The 23,592-nt window shown below is 39.4% G+C and overlaps 3 protein-coding genes across 3 annotated transcripts; 1 reads left to right on the top strand and 2 right to left on the bottom strand.

The window, feature by feature from the left end:
• Nucleotides 1-395: 395 nt before the first annotated feature.
• Nucleotides 396-1,730, bottom strand: LOC133711772 (putative F-box protein At4g22660). Its single transcript, XM_062137867.1, has one exon. The coding sequence runs from the start codon at nt 1,728-1,730 to the stop codon at nt 396-398; it is 1,335 nt and encodes a 444-aa protein (XP_061993851.1).
• A 4,856-nt stretch (nt 1,731-6,586) lies between these two features.
• On the top strand, nt 6,587-10,093 carry LOC133708071 (uncharacterized). Its single transcript, XM_062133522.1, has 3 exons — nt 6,587-7,079; nt 7,458-8,540; nt 8,828-10,093. The coding sequence occupies exons 2-3, from the start codon at nt 7,463-7,465 to the stop codon at nt 9,877-9,879; spliced, it is 2,130 nt and encodes a 709-aa protein (XP_061989506.1). The 5' UTR covers nt 6,587-7,079; nt 7,458-7,462; the 3' UTR covers nt 9,880-10,093.
• Nucleotides 10,094-10,753: 660 nt separating this feature from the next.
• Nucleotides 10,754-12,554, bottom strand: LOC133707931 (uncharacterized). Its single transcript, XM_062133395.1, has 5 exons — nt 12,247-12,554; nt 11,685-11,871; nt 11,353-11,580; nt 11,047-11,282; nt 10,754-10,956 (listed from the first exon to the last, which is right to left on the bottom strand). The coding sequence occupies exons 1-5, from the start codon at nt 12,465-12,467 to the stop codon at nt 10,800-10,802; spliced, it is 1,029 nt and encodes a 342-aa protein (XP_061989379.1). The 5' UTR covers nt 12,468-12,554; the 3' UTR covers nt 10,754-10,799.
• Between the last annotated feature and the right edge of the window lie 11,038 nt (nt 12,555-23,592).

Below are 23,592 nucleotides of genomic sequence, written 5' to 3'. Positions count from 1 at the left end.
AAAAAAAAAAAAAAAAGAGAGAAACACAGAATAATGATAGCTCAGGGCGCACCCTGGGCAGACGTGAACAGGCGTGTCATCGCTCCCCACCTTGCGCCGAAGGCTAGGGTTTGGAGAAAACAGTTTTTTGTTAACTATACAATGAGATCAAGAAAATGAAGAAAATGAATTAGCCATTTCTTTTGCAGTATATATCTAGCTTTATGATTGAACAAACTTTTATGAAAACAACGAGATCAATTACATGCAAGAACCCAATAGTTTCAACTTAATATATATGAAAGAATAAAGTGCTGTGTATATATAGGAACGCTAGCTAATCAAAAGTAATTAACATTTCACTTCAACATCATGATCTCCATACATAAGCAGTAGAACCCTAGCTAGCTAGCTAGCTATCGAATGTGTGAAAAGGGATTTGGAACGAAGAAAATTTGTGGTGTTTCAGGCGCCAGTTTACCACCACAGACTTCTTTCACTTGTTTGTTTCTCCAACTAAACAAACCTAAACGACTGCAGGAAGGGCTCTTATCTGAGAGTAAATACGGAGAGTAGATTGAATTCTGATCATATTCTGGAGAATCTTTTGAAGAAATTAATATAGACTGTTTCACACTCAAAACCAAAGCATGATTGCCAATGGATTCAACCGCCATCCATCTATCATTGGAATCCCGTTTATAAACATGGAATACATCCGGTTTCATGAGACTATAACATAAAAACTTCAGGACCAGGAAGAGATCATCTACGCCTGTTTTGATTATGAAAGCACAACTGTAGAAGCCTGCTAATTGGAGTACTATGGACGATGCATCCACTTTGATTTCCAATTTTTTAACAGGAAAGGAACTCACGAAATCCCATACTTGAACACTAGTGTAACCATGACACAAAGCATAAAGCTGATTATCATAGCTCGTAATATCTTGGTACGCTCTTTGTTCATCAAGTTTTTTCCACTCATCATCTGCAGTCACACAGAATGCAAGATAAAAATAACCCGGATAGAATATACTGAATCTGTACATCACAAACACCCCAATGCTGCTTCTTTTGTTGCTGTTGCGAATTGGCCGTGATGACAGAACTACTTTGGTTAATATCTTATGTTTAAAATCTTTCATTGATCTCATAACCAAATTGAACGATCGTGGTGGTGTAGTAGGATCAGGATTGGTCATGATTTTGATTTTGACTTCGATTTTGATTTTACACGAGTCATCATCATTATACATGTTGATATCATCATGGTAATAAGCTATGCGAAGTATATCTGGAAAAGTACTGAGAGGTGGGAGTAGAAGTTGTGTACCCGAAAGGGGATTAAAGAGCAGAAGCTTTAGATTATTCATGTTCTGCAAGACAAGAAGAAGCAGCCAACTTTGATCAGATCCGAGGCAAACACTATGACCCAATTCCTCAGGCATGTTCTTGTTCAAGTTGTAAGACTTTCCTTCAAAACTGTAAAAACGAAACCCACTGTGATCATGACCAGGACCATCTTGGGGAAGGAGGAGCCATGGTGGTTCTTGTGCGCAAGTGAATGATGGTGACCGCAAGATGGATTCGGCTGCCTTGTTCCATGAAGGACAAACTGCCTTGAATCGTAGTATGGATTTTGGGGTCAATTTTGATAAGATTGTTTCACAAGGGTCAACTGGAAGCTCGGACCAGTTTGGTTTTTTACTTCTTAGTTTGGTAGACTGGAGGGTTGTTTTGTCAGCCATTGCTGAATCATCTTGAATGAGAGGCCGACTGTTTATATCAACAAAGCAACCCTAGAAGTAGGTATTCTAGTGGCCCACTTGAGTAGTTTACTTCAACAAGTAACCAAACTCTTAGATTATAATATGGGAAAAATGCACAAACGGTGTCTGGAGACTTTGAGGACTGTCAAAATGATACCTGAACTTACAAAGTTATCAATGTGATACCTGAACTCATTTTTTCATATCAACGTCGTACCTACGACCAAATTCCGTCATGGAACCGTTAAATTTTACACGTGCATCCGTGAGTCACTTAATGAAGACAAAAAGACCGATTTACCCTCAAAAGTTTTTTTTTTCTTTCTTTCTTTCTTCTTCTTCTTTTTTGGTTTCTTCTTCGAAGTTCTTCCCTGGTTTGAATCATCAAGATTCAAATCATCTTGATGATTCAAATCATCTCAGTAGCGGGCCATTCCGGCTACGTCATGGCCTTGAAGAACACCGGTGCCGCCTTAAGCGATTACGACCATGGTGAATCACAGCAGACACCTCCTCACCCTGCTCCGCCTGTCGAACTGCTCGTCCGATTCCCATCCCCGCCGCCAAGTCATCCCCACCGACGCTGCGTCGCCATCAGAATCCACCTTCATGCACCGCAGATGTTTCTGGTTCCCTGACTTCAAATCCTACAGCAAATTGAAATTGTGCATTGAGGCTTCGCCGCTCGCTCCGAGTTCATCCCCGCCGCCGACAGCTTAGCCACCACCACTCTCGTTCTCTCCTCCGACCCCCTTGTATACACCATTGATCAGAAACTCAGACCCCGCCAGCCCTCCACTCTCAAATCACAGCTCCAATCCCACCCCGCCATCCTCTCCGCCGTTCCCGACATGCAACACCACATCCACACCATCCGCACCTGCAACTTGGGCCTCTGGCCCAACTTTGACACCGGAAAATAAAGTTTTCAATTTCCCAAACACCAGCCCAATTCAATTTCAAAGAAACAAGCTTTCGAAGTCCTTGTTCAATCTCCTCTCCTCTCTATTAGGGTTTTGAGAAACTGATTAGTCTCTAATGGAGCTGATTTAGGCTCTAAAATCTTCTCCTTTTCTTCAATCTTCACCAAATGTTGTATTGGGTTTCGATTTTCACAAAACATAATGGAAAAGATAGCCACGGATTTAAGGACAGTGTGGTCAACTTGAATGCAAGCTCTCGATCAGAGGCAATTGTAGGCCAGAGAATTGAGAGTGAAGTCGGAGGCCGACGATGCCGACGGAGGTCCGGAAAACGAGGATGCATGGGGTTAGGTTGCCCATTGCTGAAGAGGACAAGGATGAAGAAGAAGAGGACCATGAGGAAGAAAAAGGGTTTCGCCAGAGATCGAGAGAGGAAATGGGCTCGATGGGCGCGGCGGTGGTGTTGGTTGAACTGATCGACTAGTGTGGTCTAGTGTTGGTTGCTGTGGTGTTGGCGAGGAGGGAAGGAGAGAATAAAAGATCGGGTTGAGAGGAGTGAGAGAAGAAATAAGAAATTTATTCAGTTTTGTGTTTTGTTTTAATAAAAATGTGTACTAAGACAATTTTATCCCTGAAAATCAAGTCACATGTGTGGCATGTGTTTCATTTTAACGGTTCCGTGACGGAATTTGGTCGTAGGTACGACGTTGATACGAAAAAATGAGTCCATGTATCACATTGATAACTTTGTAAGTTCAAGTATCATTTTGACAGTCCTCAAAGTCTCCAGACACCGTCTGTGCATATTTCCCTTATAATATTGTGTAATTAAACCGATCAGTTTTAATTTTAATTGATTGATTTAATTATTTTTATTTAAGAAATATGACGATAACTTATGATTTTATTTAATGTTCAATAAAAATTAAATTTAAATAGATTGATATTTGCATTTAATGCTTAATTTTAATTGAAATTAACCGATTTAATTTGATTGATCTGTCAAGCTAAGCATCAAAGTAAATATCAGTTTGCAATAAATTGACATATCCACGTCATTTACTAAACGAATCTTCTCGTATTTCGACATAAGTCACTCTCGGAGCGTATTTAAATTTGGTGATGCATGAGTTATTAGATGTACCGTTTATAAGACTCACGTGCCAGCTAGCTTGGTTGGTCACAATTTCAAGAATTGACCAATTCATACAATGAATTTTATTTCATTAAATTTTTTTTTTGAAGGGTTCATTAAATTTATTCGTTTTTGCAGAAACGAATTTTTGGAGAGCAATCAAAGTGCTAGCTCTTTAATCTTAAAAAATTAACAAAAGCAAGGGAGGAGAAAAGGCCAGGAGAAAACAAAACAAGTCTGGAAAAACATAACATATGCATCATTACTAGAGACCTAGAGTGCGAAAAGATTTTTTTACAACAAATAAAATTCCATCAATCGCATGGAGTTGGTGAGTGCTGTGCGTTCACAAAATTCATGATATCCTAATTAGGGTAAGTAATAAACGTAATAAAAGTAGAATATGACATTTGCAAGAAGAAAGTAAGTAATAAACCTATTTAAAGTAGAATATAGCATACACAAGAATATCCTAATTACATATGGTAAGTAGAATTAATGACTCATTAAAACAATTGATATTTCCCTGTCTTAGGAGAATTAGAATAGATTTCCTACAACCAATAAAACCGACCGTGTCTATAAATCTCTAGGGGTAGAGTGGTAGTCTCAAATTCGGTGAGAGGATTTGTGAGATTTGTTTGAACCCAAAAGTAATTTTGACAATATCTTTTAGAGGATTTAGCATAGTGAGCCAATATCCGTGGCCCAAATTATGTATTTTCGTCAAGCCACGGAATATATTGTTTAGAGGCTAAATAAAGCATACTTAGAGACCAAGTAATCTTGAAACAAATCTGGATATTCATTGATTTATTATTAATTATCAAATATTTGATAATTAAAGAAGTTTGTTTGCTTGACAAGATTGTACAAGATATCAATACAAGCTGCAGCCATTGGCTCACATGACGCGAGCTACATGCATGTTCCTCACATATTGCAATTAAGGTGGACGTGGAACAGTTTGGGTAGGAATCAACCATCCTTGATTGCAATTAACAAGGATATATATCATTGCTTACGGTGGGAGGCTATCATCCTTCAGTACCAATATATATGCGAATAATCAAGGTTCCCATGCAATTCAGGATTGCTGGACGTGGAGCAAGCTAGGAAGGATACATTTATCCTTTATTGCAAATCATGATATGCATGAATGAATATATATGCAATTAAGACGTGCATATCCAACCGTTCGCATCCAAGAGGCAATTAACCTTGTCTATATTCTAGCTACGTCAAAAGGCAAATAATAATCACTTATTGCCTACGATAGTTATCAAAACTAATAAGTGTTTTGATTGGATTCAAAGCCAATAACTGTGGCCTAAAATATAGTATATCCTTTGAAGGTATTTCACTCCTATTAGGAATGTGAATCTGCAGCCTATACATATAGAGGCTAAAACGAAACAACAACACACAACTCCTCAATAAACTAATCTCTCAGATTATCCAAAGTCTCTCCGGAGCAACCGTCAGTTGAACCAGCGAAGCCAGGGTCACGCCCTAGCAACCCAGCGAAGCTAAAGACACACTTTAGCAAACCTGTGATTTCTCCTACTTCCCGGTGATTGCTCTGCTCAACCTACACAGTATCGATTCGGTGACGCAAGAGATCACAACCAAAGTCCTTATCCGTAAGGCATAAAAAAGAACCTTGTGACAAGGTTGGTGCTCTCCTCGTCCACAACGTTTGAGAAGAAGTCAGGTCAAGGGACGTCCAGACGGCTACACCCTCGGTGTTGGCACGCTTGCGCATCAAAAGAGACAGTTTGCTAGCCTAACTAGGTCGTAGCCAAACAAGATTAATTTGATATTGTGCGTACGTATTATTTGAGGGGATTTATTTCGCAATGGTGCATCTGAGGGGAATTGATTCACTTATGAACCAAGCTGCAGTAGCATTGCAATCTAAGAATGATAGACTGTGTAGAGAGGACAATATTCCATGCCAAATTGAAGAGGGTCTCTTCTTGGGTTCTCTTGGAGCTGCAAATCACAAGGAGGAGCTGAAGAACTTAAATGTCACGCACATTTTGACCGTGGCCGATTCTTTGCCACCTAAATATCCAAACGATTTCGTGTACAAGGTTTTGAATGTCGAAGACAGAAGAACCACAGACCTGCAACAACACTTTGATGAGTGTTTCAATTATATCGAAGAAGCTAAAACATCTGGGGGTGGTGTGTTGGTTCATTGCTTTTCTGGAAGATCGAGAAGTGCGACTATTGTATTATCTTATCTGATGAAGAAGCATCGTATGAGTCTATCTCAAGCTCTTGAACATGTGAAGAGAAAAAGACCAGAGGCAGCTCCTAATGCTGGTTTTATTTCACAACTGCAGAACCTTGAAAAAGTAGTGTTGGGCATATCCGCGATTAAACTGCCAAAACCGGTCATTCTCAATAAAAAAATTAAAAAAAAAAAAAAACTGCCAAAACCGACGACAAACCCATAGACCACGCTTGGGCGGATCAGGTTGGATTGTGACGCAAGAACAGTAAATTTAATTCGATCGAGTTTTTATTCAATTGCATGAGAATTTTTTTCCTTCTTATATATTACACAATTTCTGAATTTTTTTAATGAGGATGCTTTTTCTCTTTAATTTTTTTTTTTTTTTTATAGGGTGGTTCTAGTTAAACCTCCAAATTTGATATTTAAATTTCTATCGTTTTTCAATTATCAATACACGTTGTCAACTCATGAAAAGACAAATAAAGACAAAGAGAGAAAAATAAAAAAAAAGGGAAATGATGGAAAAGGTCACTTTAGATAGTGAAATGATAATAAGGTCACCTAGTTTTCCACTTGATAAGAAGGTCCATTGTAAATTGTTATTAATATTAGTTTAGTCCTTATGAATAATGAGGTCATGTTAAAAAAGGTCAGTTTTTAATTTTTATCATTCCGATTCTGCCCCTAAGGTAACAAACCTTTATAACCTTCCATTTCAAAATCGGGGAGCTCAAATTTTCTCTCTCCTTTGATCAGAAAGCTTCCGATTCGATTTGATCGGAGATCTCTTTCCGAGATTTTTTCTTCGCCGCTCTCTCCGTCGGAAGCTTCCGATTTCTCTTTGTGCCTCTGCGACGATCTGAAAGTGGTTTTGGAGCTTCCTCAGCTCTTTTCTCTTTTTCTGGATCTCTGGCTTCGTCGGTGTTCGTCTTGATCACGTTATTGTGTTCTTCTTCTTCGTTGACTCAGTGCTTAGTTACAGTCTCTCTATTTCTTCCTCTCTCTGGTTTTCTCTGATTTGATCGGTAAGCCATCTCTCTGTGAATTTGTTCGTTTTGGATTTTGCAGTGTATTTTTGTTGTTTGTGTTAAATTGTTGAATTGTTCGTTTTGGATTACTGTTTTCTTCTCCTTCGTCGGACTCAGTGCTATGTTGAATTGTTGATGATGTTTTGTGCTATTGCTGTACTATATTTGTTCTATACTGTGATTTTTTTATCAGTGACATGGCCATTTACATTTTTAATATTGCTGTTTTGTTCAGGAATTATCATTTATTTTGCGAGTATGAGGTTGTTCTTCTGTTCAGGCATTAACAGTTACTTTGGCAGTGACTTGTTTGTGTTGATTCTGTTGATTTCCTTAGTAGTGACATGGATAGTGATTTGTTTTATTCTTGTGCAGTTGTTATGGATACTAGCTATGTTGTCAAGTTTATTTATTCTGGTGAAGCAGCGACAGTTCCATTGTTGCATAATTGGTCGTTTGTTGACCTATGCAATTCCATACGCTCTCGTTTTCCTGATTTGATTCAAGGCAATTTCATGTTGAGGTACATTATTCCTCCGGATTCTACTTCATGTTTTCTAGAGAGTGAAGTTGATATGAGAATGATTTTTAGGAATTTGGTTCGTTACAATTCTGATTTTGTTGAAGTGTTTGTGACTGATTTGCCTTCTATTAGTGAAAGTGTGGTGAGTAACACAGTGTGTGAGGATTCTAGTACCATGCTTGAGGAGAATGATTATTTGGGGTGTTATAGGGCAGAGGCACCGAAGAGTTATATGACGAAAGGTTGGGAGAGTTATATTCATTCTGAAGGCCAAAAGTTTGAGGGTGGGGTTGTTGAGTTTAGGGATAAGCTGCGTAAGTATGCTATAGAAATTGGCTTTTCATATGAGTTTGTTAGAAATGACAAGGTTCGTGTTATTGCTCAGTGTTCTAAGAAACATTCTCAAGGCTGCAATTGGCTGGTGAAGGCTTATTTATGTAGGGCTAATGGTTTCTTTATGATTAAAAGGTTGGTTAATGTTCACACTTGTCATGGTGTGATTCGTTTGCAGAAGAGTAAGATGATGGGATCCAAGGTTGTCAAGTCTATTGTGCTTGATAAGATTCGTGCCAATCCAAACAAAAAGCCAATTGATATAGCTGATGAGATCAAGAGTGATTATGGTTTGGATGTTGCTTATCGTACAGTTTGGTATGGTACGGAGTTGGCAAAAACAGCCCTACATGGTGATGAAGCTGAGTCTTATGCTCAGCTACTTTGGTTCAGTGAGTCTGTTATGAAGTCAAACCCCGACTCTAGGATAGTGGTTGAGTTTCATCGAGAAACACACAGGTTTCAGCGTATGTTTGTGAGCTATGGTGCATGGATGAAGGGTTTTCAATCTTGTAGACCTATTCTTTTCATTGATGCTACATTCATCACCAACAAGTACAAGGGGCAGATTATTGCTGCATCGGCAAAGGATGCCAATCAAGGTTGAATCTCCTTCATTACTTGTAGTTTTTTATTTTTCTTGTTTTCTATTTGCTGCCATGTCTTGTTTTTTTTTTTGTAATGTAAGTGACATGGTTAGTTACATAGCTACTGACATGGTCACTTACATGTTCATTGACAGTTACATGTCCAATGACCTAAATGTTCTGTGATTTGAATGACATGTCTCTGGCCATGTCACTGTCAAGTAATATGCAGTTATGTCAGCGACATGGTCAGTGACATTAACAGTTACATGACAGTGACATCATTTTGTTTTTCTGTTCAGGCTTGTATCCAGTTGCTTATGCTATTGTGGATTCTGAAAATGAGAGTAATTGGAGTTTTTTTCTTGAGGTTTTGGCTGAAGAGTTTGCAAAACACCCTATGAGGAGGGTGACATTCATTTCTGATCGTCATGTTGGGCTTGTTAGTGCTTTCCCTAGAGTGTTTCCTAATAATCCACATGGGTTTTGTTTTAGACACCTGATGTCTAACCTTTCTGACAAATTTCCAGCTGGATCTTACCTCAAGGATCGGATTCCTTACTTGTTTATGTGTTGTGCTTATTCTCGCACACCGGAGATGTATGAGTTCAACATGGAAATCTTGAGGAGTGAAGGCGGGGACATAGTTGCTCAATTTCTGGAGGATCTTCCCAAGGAGAACTGGTGTATGGCTTACTTTAATGGTGAAAGATTTGGTGAAATGACAAATAACTTGGCTGAGTCTTTCAATAATTGGGTGTTGCCTTTGAAGAGTCTTCCTATTCTTGATATTAATGATGGCATTAGAGTGAAGTCCATGGCTTCAATTGCTGGTCGGAAGCAGGATGCTCATGAATGGTTTTCTGAGTTGTGCCCAGTGATTGAAAAGAAGCTGAAGGACAATTTGGAAGTCGGAAGGCATTGGAGAGTGAGCAGGTCTGATACCTATGTGTATGAAGTTCACTGCCAGAAGTACAATAGCATGGTAAATTTGGAAAGTCGGTTTTGTTCGTGTGGAGAATGGCAGCTGTATGGCTTCCCATGTTCCCATGCACTTATAGTGATCCAACAACATGGTTCTTCCCCGTATTTGTATGTCAATGAGCTGTACAAGGTGGATAAATATCGAGAAACTTATTCTTTCCCAATTAATCCTCTTCCCTCTATTTCGAAGCAAGTGCATGATTTTGGTAGAGATGCTGTGATCTTGCAGCCGCCTTTGACTAGAAGACCACCGGGAAGGCCTAGAAAGAAGAGGTTCAGAAAAAGGAGCGAGAAAACCAGGGTGATCAAGTGTGGTAGGTGTGGAAAATGTGATGGTCACAACAGAAAGAGTTGTACAGCTCCGATATAGGTTCAATTCTGCCTACATGCCTTTAACAGTGACATGGCAAGTGACATAGCAAGTGACTCCAATACAGTTTGAATATTTGTTTTGATTTTTCATTTTTTTCAATAAATGATAAGAAGTGCTTGTAAGGTGCTTACTCATTGGAATTTTTTTTTTTTGACTATGAGACAGTTTTTCTGCTTTCTTCTTTTATAAATCCTTCAGTATTCTTTGTGTCTACAGGTTTTAATAGTTACATGTACAGTGACATAACCATTTGTAAACTAATTGATTTGTCCATTGACATTAGTTTTTAGTTATCTTGTCGGTGACTTGTTCTATGACTTGTAGTTGGATTACTGCATATAGATTTGGTCATTGGCAGCGGAACGCTGCAAATATTAATGAAAATTAAAAAATGAAGTAGCTACAACAACTTTGGTTTATTAATTGGCAGCGGAACGCTGCCGTTGCGGTGCAGCGGCACGCTGCAAACTGAAATAGGAATATCATTTTGGCTGTGACTTCTCTAGTGACTTATAGTTTTAATGTTTTTTGTCCAGTTACATATTCAGCTACATGTTCAGTTGCATGGTCAGTTACATATATTGCAAGTTACATGGTCAGTTACATGGTCAGCTACATTATCAGTGACTTGGTCAGTTACTTGAGTTTTACAGTAACTTGCCTAGTGACTTGGCCACTGACATTCAGTTTTCTTTTTACTTGGCCAGTGACTTAAGCAGTTACATAATGGGCAGTAGTGAATTTAACAATGACACTTTCAATTATATGCGTTCTTCATATTTACATAGTCAGTGACTTGCCCTATGAATTCAAAAGATGCATTAAACTTGAATAAAAAGATCCATACAAGTATATTTGCTGAACTAAACAAACAAATTTCTGAAATTCTGAACTAAACAAACAAATTTCTAAAATTCTTAATTTGCTGAGTTCCAGCTCTGCTTATGTTCTGCAAATTTTTTGAATATTTGAGCTTTGAACTTCATCATCTGAGCTTTGGTGACTTTGTTTGGCAGCTTCTCCTCTTTTGCCATTCTGTCCATGTAATACATTACAAAAGCTCCGCAATCTAATCTGTTGACAATTAAAAATTTCAAGTTAATGATTTTGACCAAACTTAGTAACAGTAAAGTTATCATTTTAAATTTTTGAATATAGACTTACGATCCTTGGTCTTGTTGGGGGCAGATTCTGGCATGGTTCAAAGGGATCCTTCCACCATCATAATTTTCCTTTATCCAGCTTATTGTTCTTATTTCGTCATCGCTCAAAATACTTTCAACCATCTTTAATTTTGTGTGAGTGCTTTGACTCTTGTCAAATTTCATTCGGCAGCCTTGCTGCAGCATATCATCTGCTTGATCTTTCACTGCTCTCATCCACAGCTCGACCATTTCAACCTGTAGTTTTTAACAGATTAGTGAGTGATAGTTACATGGTAAGTTACATGGTCAGTAAGAAGTTTCTTACCAATTTTTTTATACTTTTAAAGCACTCCCCTGTTCCTGCTCTTCTTGGTTTCATTGAATCAAAATGCAGCCATTGCGGTATGTCCTTGTCAAAGACCAAGAGCGTGTGGTGAAATTCTTCATTATGGGTAATTGGGAAGAAAAGCATGCTGCATTTTCCCATGTTTTGGAACAGCGGCTCACACAAGTATTGATGGAGGTTTCTCACAGTTAAATGTATTGTCGAATACTATTTAGAAAAAGAAAGAAAGAAATACATAGAACGAGTTATAAATAAACAAAGAATGAGAGATAAGGATTCAATGTTTATGAGAAAGTGCTCGTCATACTTACCCAACACATGCTATGCATAAAAGCAGATCTTCCCAAACTTTGTGAACTTTCTTTTTGCAGTTCATCCTTCAACATTTCCCCATAGCAATCAATCCAGTTGTTTGCTATTGATTGATCGCTTATGAGCATTTTGACATCTGCCCTTGTGATTTCGCTTCCAGGCTCTTTTCCCTCCCAGAATAATACGCTGCATAACATAGAACGTTGTTAGTCCTGTGACTTAGCCAGTTACTTTTCAATTGCCAATGATCTGGACAGTGACTTGGCCAGCTACATGGCAATTGCCATGATCTGGACAGTGAGTTGATCAGTGACTTAGCCAGCTACATGGCAATTGCCATGATCTGGACAGTGACTAGGCCAGCTACATGGCAATTGCCATGATCTGGACAGTGACTTGGCCAGCTACATGGCAATTGCCATGATTTGGACAGTGACTTGACCAGTGACTAGGCCAGCTACATGGCAATTGCCATGATCTGGACAGTGACTTGTCCAGTGACTCAGACAGCTACATGGCAAGTTAAGTCACTATCTTGTGAGCTGTAACATGAAACATTACCTTTGTTCTGCCTTGTTCCAGTACTTCTCTAGTTTGCTTTTAGTTGGGCTGTCAAGTAGGTTGTACAGTTGTCGTTTTTGCCAATCTATCACTTCAATTTCGTTTTTTTCTGTTTGTTCCTCGTCATCCACATTAATCGTCAAATCATGTATCACTTCCTCCTGTGGCTTCTGTTCAGCTGTCTGTCCTTTTTTCTTTTCCTGTGCTGTGATTCTGGTCATTTTCGCCCTCTGCCTTTGCTCTTTCACCTCGTCCCACCAGAAAATATGATGTGTTTTTTGTACTCTCTCCTTTCTCTTCGTCCTAACCACATAAGAATAGAGGCCAATAGATTCTGAGTCCTGCCCTGATATCTCCTCTAAAATTGGCTTGATGAATTCAGCTCTTGTCATCTGTTCTGTAGGAGGAATGTAATTGACTGGTTCGACGTCAAAAACAGGCTGAACCTCTGGTGATATAATGATCTGATACTTGTTTGGCTCTGCTTGCATATCTTCCAAACTGACTTTTCTTGGAGGTGGAGTTTGAAACACGCCCGGAGGTGGAAACACAAACAATGCATTAACCCAAGCAGTGTTCGGTGTACAAGCATCTTCCGTCATTCTCAATTTAACCTCAGGAGAGGTTGGTGAATGAATCTGTGCAGCAGCTTGGGCAAGGCATTGAAGTGGTGACTGATGTCCTTGGTCGGTTGAGTGAGGTGCTGCAGATGCCATCTCAGATGCGCTTGCTGTGGAGCAGGCAGGTTGTGATTGAGTTCCCTGACTACCACCTTGAGATTTTGTGTTTTTGGAGTGCTTGCTGTCAGTTGGCTTGTCCTGAGGGGCCTTTGGTTTTGGCGGAGGGAAACTAGGTGGTGGGGGAGGAGGAGTTGAGTCGTTGTCATCACCTGGACGTGCTATTGGCGACTCAAACTTCTCAGTTAGTGCCATCACTATGCCCTCCAAGTGCTTCACTCTGTTAATTAGTGAGGCTTTCTCAATTTTCAGCACCTCATTTTCCAATAACACATCCTCATTCTCTTCATTTATTCTGCCAATTTCCTTGTCCTTCTCCTCAACTTCTTTTTTCAAAGCACTTAGCTCTTCTTCCTTTCCCTCCAGCTTTCTCTGTAATTCCTTCTTCTCTTCATTGTTCTTCCCTATCTCTGTCTCCATCTTCTCATCCTTAATGTTTCCACTGGTTCTATTTTCAACAATATCTTCTTGCCCATCATTCTCTTTTTCTTTACTTTCTGTGTCTGTATTAGACTCAGAATCTTCTTCCTCTGCATCTTCCTTAACTTTATCAAAGATTTTCTGAAACAAAATTACAAAAGTTGTCAGTGACATAAGCAGTGACAGAAAAAAAACAACAACACAATCATAGACATGCAAAGATACATGCACTGTGACATGAAAATATAACAATAACATGACCAGTGACATAGTCAATGACTTGGTCAGTGACCTGACCAAGACCAGGTCACTGAGCAAGTGACAAGACCCAGTGACAAGACCATTGACCTAGTTTATCTACATCAAATTAACATACCTTCAACTTTCCCATGGTGTTGAAATCCCCTTTTTTTTCTATCAGGGTCTGCCACTTTCTTATTCCGTGTTTTTCGGTTTCTCTTCCAGAGATTGGCGGCACTACTCCTGTCTTGTGGCAAAACCAATACTGTTTGGAAAATAAAAAATAAAAATAGAAAACTAGTTAGTTATTTTTCAAACAGCTGCTTACCCATATGAATATCACAAACATAACCAATGACATATGCAAATACAACAGTGACATTGTCAGTGACAAAAACTTGACAGTAACATTAACAGTGACCTAGCCAGTTACCTGTCCAGTGACCTTAACAGTGACATGACACTGATCTAGTTTTTGTACTTACAACAGCATACGACAGCAAAATGATGCATAAACAAATTTTTAACAAGTTACGGGAATTTACCATCACCAATATCACGCAACCTGCCATGTTTTGGGATTCTTTTGCCTTTCGTTTAATTGATTTTTTAAGGAAGTCGCCAACTTCCTTTGCCCAGCTATATTTTCCCAGACTTTCCACCTCTTCACATACTCTTATATAGTCCCAAGATATTGTTCCTCCAGAGTTTGGGAACAGGAGTTTGATGAAAAGGTTCAAGAGTACTAATACGGCAACATTTCTGTCCCGTTTCGTTTTTTCATCCCCTGTTTCTGGAGTTTCTGCCAATGCCTTCTTCAAAGCTTCCTCTGCAGCCGCCTTGTTGATCCTCTGCTTTTTGTCAAAGTATTTAGTCACGAACTCAGATTTGTATGCCCCTTCTTTGGTCTTTGGTACTGATAACCCGGATGCCGGCACTCCTAAAATCATAGATATATCACTTGTTGACATTCTGAATTTCCTGTTCCCAAACACAAAAAGGTCTGTGTCACTGTTGTATGCTTGTAGCAGAAGTGTGATTAAATCATCTGATTTCTTTGCATCCTTTTCTTTAATTGAACCTCCATGGAATGCATCTATCAGCGTTGCAAAGGGTGTTTTCTGCAGCAGCTCTAAAGTACCTTCAGTCAGGTTATTTTTGTTTTCTGCAATTGTTTTCAGAAAAGCAAGCATTGTGCAGCGATACTGCACATAACCCTCTTTTACATATCTTTTCCTTTTCCCTGGGACTTTTTCCTCTTCATCATCCTTTGTATCTTCTTCCTCGTCAGTTTCTTCCTTCTTCTTTGTACTCTCTTTTTTGGTCTTCCTTTTATCCATTTTCTTCTTCTTCTTTGCACGAACTTCTTCTTCATCTTCATTTTCTTCCCTTTTTCTTCTTTTCTCCTTTTTAATCTCATTCTTCTTCTTACTGCGGACTTGTTCTTCATTAGATTGTTCTTCATCTTCAGTTCCTTCCGGTTTTCTTCTTTTCTGCTTTCCAGTTTTCTTCTTTTTATCCTTCTTCGTCTTGTTACGCCGGACTTGTTCTTCATCAGATTCTTCTTCATCTCCAGTTGTTCCTTCCTCATCTTCACTTGATTCTTCTTCATCTTCAGTTTTCTGCTTTCGCTTTTTTCTCTCTTTCAGTTTCTTCCATTTTATCACTTTCAACTTTTCTGCAATTGTTTCTTCTGGACTTTGTCCTTCAGATTGTTCTTCTCCAGATTCCTTACTTTGTTTTCTTTTTAGTTGGTCCATTCCTCGAACTTTTTTAAAAAAATCCTGTAAACAGTTAAGAAAATTAGAATTCAATAGTTATTTTTGACAGTTACTTAACCAGTGACATATTTATGCACATGTTTATGATAGTGATGTCACGCCCCGAATTTTGAATAATAAATTCAAATCCGAAACATGAATAATTACAATTACAAAATCCAAATCTCGAAACTTCGAGTTCATTATTACAATCCACTCTCACAAGCAATATTGTAAAGCTCAAATGAGCATAACACACCTCGCAACTTACAATTGCTGTAAAACTCTAACAATTGCTTTAACCGCACGATCACCGTCCTGGTTCTCCTGTCCTGTAGGATTACCCGCTACACAATTTGAATAGTGTACCGGGAGTTGCAACAACACAAAACCCGGTAAGCTTTTTACAGCCAGTATGAGTAAACAAGAAGAACTGTTGATTTAATAAAATACATTTCCTTTAACTCAAGTATAGAAATGTAGAAACATCACAATTACAATGATCACCACAAAACCACTTCACTTTCTCACTCTCATATATATATAAATATATATATATATATAAATATTATACACTTATGAGTCACTCCCCGTTACCCTCATAAGGTCACTCAACATTTGGCAGACAGACTAGAGCTCTAACTGATCGTTTCCACCTACCCGGCGCGAGGGCGTGATTCACGATTTAATGCTATTAGTTTCCACCTACCCGGTACAAGGGCGTGGTTCACTAATAGATGCCATGGTCACCCCCGTGACCTATTGATCTCCACAGATCAATATATCTCAACAAATCAACAATTTATTGTTTCTCAACAATAAATTTAATACCTCTCACAATATTGTTGCTTTTCAACAATAAACTCAACACAACCATAACAGTACATAATATCTCACAATTTCAACAATACATATTATTTCACATAAATAATATATATATAGATAGACATTCACACAGGAATGCCCATTAATACCAACTATAGCTCACACAATGACGACAAAAAATAAATTAATTAAAAGTACTCGGTTCGTAATATGAACCACGTGAGGTTTACTCACCTCGATAATCCCGCTGCGTCTTCAATTCCGCTCAAAATACGATCCACAATCGTCCACTAACTCAAACCGTCAATCACCTAGTCAGATACGATCTTAACTTAGCAATCATTCATAAACCACACATATACGGAAATCCAACGGTCGGATTCTAATTTAATGATGATCCAACGGCCAGATCGAATTTATATGATGATCCAACGGTCGGATCCTCACGGATCGCCCTTAGGATCATCCTCCAAAATTATCACGAAGATCCAACGGTCAGATCTTCTTGAATCACTCTAACAAACATCTCCTCAAAATTATACGAAAATCCGACGGTTAGATTCTCACGAATCGCCTTCCGAATCACTATTTCACAATTATACGAAGATCCAACGGTCGGATCTTCGCCCATGACCACACAAAGCCACTGGGACAGTCATAAGATCAACATAACAAAACTACAAGTCCATCGGACGGTCTGATCTTCACAGATCACAAATCGAACGATCGAAATCGATCGAAACTTAAAAATTCATAACTTAATCATACGATATCCAAAAATTATGAATTATATATGCAAACGATCGTATCGACACGTAGAACACAAAAATGGACAGAAACTGTCCTTGGGGTGGCCGGAGGTCGCCGGAAACCACCATCACAGTGGCGGCACCGCCACCCATCCAAAGTCAAAATTAGACAAACCTCCCAACACGAACGTTCTTCATCTTAACTCGAATTGAAACTTTCATAACTACACCAAAGTCAGATTATAAGCCAAAAAGTAGAATTTTACCTTATAAGGTTTGAAACCCGAAGAACCCTAGTTTTGAATTCGTTCCAATTCAATCTCCACAGATGAAATCGATGCAATCCACCTTAGGGGAAATGATCTACATCCTCAGAAGTGCAGAATCCTCTCAAGAATCACGGCAAAAGGTGGCCGGAGGAGGGAGAACGACGGTGGGGAAAGGAGGTGATTTCCAGCTCGACTGCACCGTGTTCTTCGACTTGTAGCGGCTACCACGTTGGTTATTTCCCCTCGATGTCTTCTACAAAGTTGTAATATAGCTCAGGCCCAGCAAAATCCCTTTTGGAATCGACTCGATTCGAGGTTGGATGAGAGAGATATCGGCCGGTGAAGGAAGAGCAGCATCGGGCGAATTCCAGCTCGAGCTGTGCAGCTTCTCGGCCTCCTAGCACCTTCCATGGTTCTTTTCTCACTTTGATGTCTTCTAGGAAGTTTTAACTGACTTCAAGGCGAATGAAAATACTTTTGGAATCAAGTCGATCGGAGGTCTGTGGAGGGAGATATGGCCGGTGGAAGAGAGAGGAACAAATCTGGGCTCGGGAGAGAATTGGGGAGAAAATATAGGTTTCTGAAATTTCTGTCCTCCAATGCAATTTCCGGAACTTTTTTTTTTGTATTTATAGAATTTTCCCGATTTTCAATCGCTTATAACTTTCTCATACGAACTCCGATTTTCGCATTCCATATGTCCACGAACTCGTATCGACGCGCTCTACAACTTTCATGAATGAAGTTTTCCCAAATTCCCAATGTATAAAAAGTCACTTTTTGAGACCTCCTAAATAACGTTCGTTTTCGAAAATTAATCGTTCGAACTAATTCCATAACTTCTCCAAGCCTCGTATTCGCTCCCACTATCGTGAAATCATTTCTAAAAATCCACGGAAATTAATTTGGATTTTTCGGGGTATTACAATCTACCCTCCTTAAAGAAATTTCGTCCCGAAATTTGAGCGTAAGTCAATTCCTCTCGATTAAGGTTGACCTAACCATAGAATCTCCATATTTTCCAAATCTGTAGTAATCTACAGAGCCTCAGCTCTTTGTATAAAAATACATTCCTATGGCCACTAAATCCTTTCATCACAAACGTAAACTCACACAACAACTGCTCAACAACACTCCACATCACATACACAAAATCGTCACATGGATCATCTCATAGATCCTCACATAGATCATCACATAGATCTTCACTTAGATCATCACTCTGTACTGGCATACAAGCACAGTAAACACTCCCACAAAGTGTTTCGCTACTCAATTAGCATCACGGTAAATCTCTATAGTAAAACTCAAGCATGCACCATTCTTCACAACAATAGTGATGCATCACTCAAAACAAATCATCCCCAAAAGCACGCCAATAAAATATGTCACCCAGTGACGATGACTTGGGCTTGCTCAATCCTTGGGCTAAGCATTAGGGCTGGCCAATTGGGCCGAAGAAAACGAACCATTCACATTTCAAACCGGCCCGAACCAATTTGGGTTTAACATTTGGGCCTACCATTCGGGCCGAACAATTGGGCTTAACATTTGGGCCTACCAATCGGCCGAACAATTGGGCTTACCATTTGGGCCTACCAATCGGCCCACCGACTTCCAGCTCGGCTACGGTATGAAATTGTACATACCGTAGGTATACCGTATATATGTATGCATACCGTACAGACCGTATATACGTATGCATATCGTACAACTGTATATACGTATGCATACCGTACAGACCATATATATGTATGTATACCGTACATACCGTATATACGTCCGTATATCAAGCATATACGAGATCCAAAAATATTTGTAAGAGGTAAGGTTCGAACTCCCGACCTCGAACACGAAGGTTTTGCTCCCAACCACTGAAGCAAGAGCTGCCTTCATTAATATATGCTCACGTGTTATATTTATTATGTCATAAGCGACATAAATAAAATAACGGGGGAGGCAAGATTCGAAACCTTAACCTGCTGCACGAAAGTTTTGTCCCCAACCACTGGAGCACAAGCTGTGCTTAATATAACGTGTACAATTGTTATACTTATTATGTCATAAGCGAACATAATAAAAATAAACGAGAGGCAAGGTTCGAACCTCTGACCTCTTGTACAAGAGCTTTGCTCTTCAACCACTAGAGCACCAGCTGCACTCGTTATTCTCCATGCAACTCCTTTTATTTATTCTATCATAAGCGATAGAATAAAACAAACTGTCGGTACACTCCACGTGCCACGACACGTCGCTTCCGTGATTTACGGAAAGCAGATCCCTTTCGGCGAAAGCTGTCTGCCACAGCATCTCGAGATTCGGCATGTCCCCTTACACGCTCAACACGCGCCAACAGCTTTTCCGGGTTTCGGGGCGACTTTAATCCAACGCGTGGATTCAAATTCTGAGATCGTTCATCCAACGGTGGAGATCTGCTCACCTTGTTCTATAAATAGGTGCATTCTGGAGAAAAACTGTTCACTCCAAAAGAAAAGAAATTTTCTTCCGAGCTCAAGTCTTTCTCTCTCAACTCTTCAGCCTTTCTCTTCTCAAATCCTTTCTTCATCAATTTCGATCCTTCTCTTCTGATCTTCTCTCCCATCTAGTTGATTCAATCCCATCTTTCCTCTGAACTTTCAGATCTTCAATCTTTTCCTCCAAATCTTCAATCCTTCTTTCTCAGATCTTTTCTTCCATTTGAAGATTCGATCTTATCTTTCCTCTGAGAATCTCAGATCTCCAATCACCAGTTCAACAACTCCAATCCTTCTAACAAAATCTCCCTCAAACACTAAACCATGTATTCCTCGATTTTCACATCCTCTCACTCCATGACCCAAGAGCCACGAACTCTGCAACTAATGGAGCTCCAAACCCCGCAACAAATGGAACCACAACAACAGCAACCAACAGAGGAGGGAGGAAACACCCAAGCAGCTGGAAGTAGTGCCAACATGGATTTCTGGCGAAGCCGTACCAGGTGGATTCCTACTCCAGAACAAATAAGAATCCTCAAGGATCTTTACTACGTCAAGGGATTTAAGTGCCCAACTACAGAGCACATTCACGAGATCTGCCTCCAGCTGAACCAGTATGGACATGTTGAGGGTAAGAACATTTACTTTTGGTTCCAGAACGTCAGGGCTCGAGAGAAGCAGATGAATAGGTGTAATCAGGCTGCTCCAGTGCCCATGGGAACTAGTTCTCTTGGTACTGGTGGATCCATTGATCTCAATTTTGCGTCCACTGGTTCTACTGGTGCTGGTGGATCCATCGACATCAATTTTGGGCCAGCTGGTGGATCCATTGACATCAATTTTGGGTCCACTAGTTCTACTGATGATGGTAGATCCATTGATCTCAACTTTGGTTCCACCTATTCTACTGGTAATGAAGGATTTCTTGATTTAAATTTTGTTTCATATTCTTCCTCACCCTTCAATACTAATACCAGTACAACTCTTTTGGCACAACAGGAGGACGAACATCCCTGCAACAACGAGGAGGAGATCACCAGGAGGTTGAAACTCTTCCTCTGTTCCCCGTGCACGGCGAGGACGTCTTTGGTAACCCGAAGACTACATCCGAGGAAGGTAGCGTATTTGGTTACTATTCTGGTGGCTCAGGCGGTTACAACAGTGGCTCTAACGTTTCTCTTGAGCTCAGCCTCAATCCATCCGGAGCTGCTGACTAGGCTTAGCATAGCATAGTCCTCGTTTTCCTTTTTTTTTTTTTTGTAATATAAAATCAATAAGATGGTGTGCATGTTTTCTTTTCTTTTTGTTTAACCAACGACAACACCAAGGATCGAACCTTGGTCACCCAATACTATTTTCAAAACCATAAACAACTCTACTGCACACATCTTTCATAATGATGCAATAAAAACAATCATTCAAAACCTAGCAATCAATTAAGTCACACAGAGGTCAAGCTAGTATCCTCTGAGTCAAACCAAACACAATAATTTCGTCGCTAGAATTAGGGATTAATAAAGCTAAACACTTCCTGAGTTAGCTAGGAAAAACCCACATCTTTAGAGTTACACTTACAACTCTAAAAAAAAACTCGATCATTCCATCTATCAATTGCTTCAACAAGCAATATGTACCATCTTAGCATCCACTAATCGATAATGGTACAACACTCAGTATCTCACCCACGAATCACCTCACTGCTCATTTGGTGGTAAGTCAACATCTAGTGGGTCAAAATTCTGTGATTATAGCACTTCACACTAACCACGTCATAATCCATAATCTGTCCTCACAACAGTATCTGGCCTCATAAATTAGTTATACAACACTAGCACTCCTAGAGTTGAAAACAACGTTATTACCTAAGCTCATACATCAACACAATGTCTCTTCACAGTCAATCCTATCACGAGGTCATATCAATCTTTCCATAAGTCAACCATACACAAAATCCATCATAGTAACAACAAATTATGCATTACTACTCAACAATAGTCAGTGAAGCAGCACTCCACAATAATTTCCAATACCATCCGCAGACCTCAAACCACACCCCGACATTTAGCTAATATATAGTAGCTATCCTAAACACCAAACAACTGTGCATGAATGAATGCTCCATTATAACACAATTCCATCACTAAGCAACCAATAACTGCTAAGTATTCTTCAACTCAAAACATCTGCATATCCAACTAATGGAAAGTATCACAACTACTAGTCAAATACTCGTAACGACTTTAGATACAAGCATTGGTCAAACACCATGACCCCAACAACCAACGACTACAATGCACATAAGGATACTGTTTTTCGTGGAAACCATCCTCAATAACTCCACCAGAGTTTAATCCAAAGGTTCCCATTCCTCAAAGGTTATAACTCAAAGAAGCTACACAAACTCCACCACTTCACTTACAAAGTCAACCTATGCCATGATCACTTAACATACTACCCTTATTAAAGGTAACATAAGTATCTCCCAAATTACATCACTACACTCGTACACCAATATAGTCTTGAGAATTCTGTCTCATAATCTCTCACACTCCTATCATCTTGAGTTGGTGAGATCAATTCTCTTTTCAACTATTCCTAGGGTCTCAATCTCTTTCACCATTTCAACCCAAGAATAACATCCATCACATCAACTACAGGTAGACTAGGCAACTCAACCTCTAATGCCTCCACCTCATCCTCAACTGTCTCCATAGAAAGATCCTGTCCCTACATCAGACTCGACCTCTACCTCACCGACTCATCAGAGTTAAATCCAGAGGTTCCTATTCCTCGAAGATCACAACTCGCGGAAACTAAACTTATTCTAATACGAACTTAGTAGACAACTCTACCGTCCTACGGACTTACACGTTGTCTAGACCCCATACTAAGACATACCCAATGATTATACCAGTACCGAAGAGTATATGATGGGGATCCGCTGCAGACGGGCCATCACTCGGGAGGTACTGATTATCACCAAATATGTACCTTACGCTCTGATACCAAACTGTCACGCCCCGAATTTTGAATAATAAATTCAAATCCGAAACATGAATAATTACAATTACAAAATCCAAATCTCGAAACTTCGAGTTCATTATTACAATCCACTCTCACAAGCAATATTGTAAAGCTCAAATGAGCATAACACACCTCGCAACTTACAATTGCTGTAAAACTCTAACAATTGCTTTAACCGCACGATCACCGTCCTGGTTCTCCTGTCCTGTAGGATTACCCGCTACACAATTTGAATAGTGTACCGGGAGTTGCAACAACACAAAACCCGGTAAGCTTTTTACAGCCAGTATGAGTAAACAAGAAGAACTGTTGATTTAATAAAATACATTTCCTTTAACTCAAGTATAGAAATGTAGAAACATCACAATTACAATGATCACCACAAAACCACTTCACTTTCTCACTCTCATATATATATAAATATATATATATATAAATATTATACACTTATGAGTCACTCCCCGTTACCCTCATAAGGTCACTCAACATTTGGCAGACAGACTAGAGCTCTAACTGATCGTTTCCACCTACCCGGCGCGAGGGCGTGGTTCACGATTTAATGCTATTAGTTTCCACCTACCCGGTACAAGGGCGTGGTTCACTAATAGATGCCATGGTCACCCCCGTGACCTATTGATCTCCACAGATCAATATATCTCAACAAATCAACAATTTATTGTTTCTCAACAATAAATTTAATACCTCTCACAATATTGTTGCTTTTCAACAATAAACTCAACACAACCATAACAGTACATAATATCTCACAATTTCAACAATACATATTATTTCACATAAATAATATATATATAGATAGACATTCACACAGGAATGCCCATTAATAC

Source organism: Rosa rugosa, chromosome 5 (assembly GCF_958449725.1).
Source record: "Rosa rugosa chromosome 5, drRosRugo1.1, whole genome shotgun sequence".
Taxonomy (NCBI): Eukaryota; Viridiplantae; Streptophyta; class Magnoliopsida; order Rosales; family Rosaceae; genus Rosa; species Rosa rugosa.
This window is presented reverse-complemented; position numbering and strand designations above follow the sequence as displayed.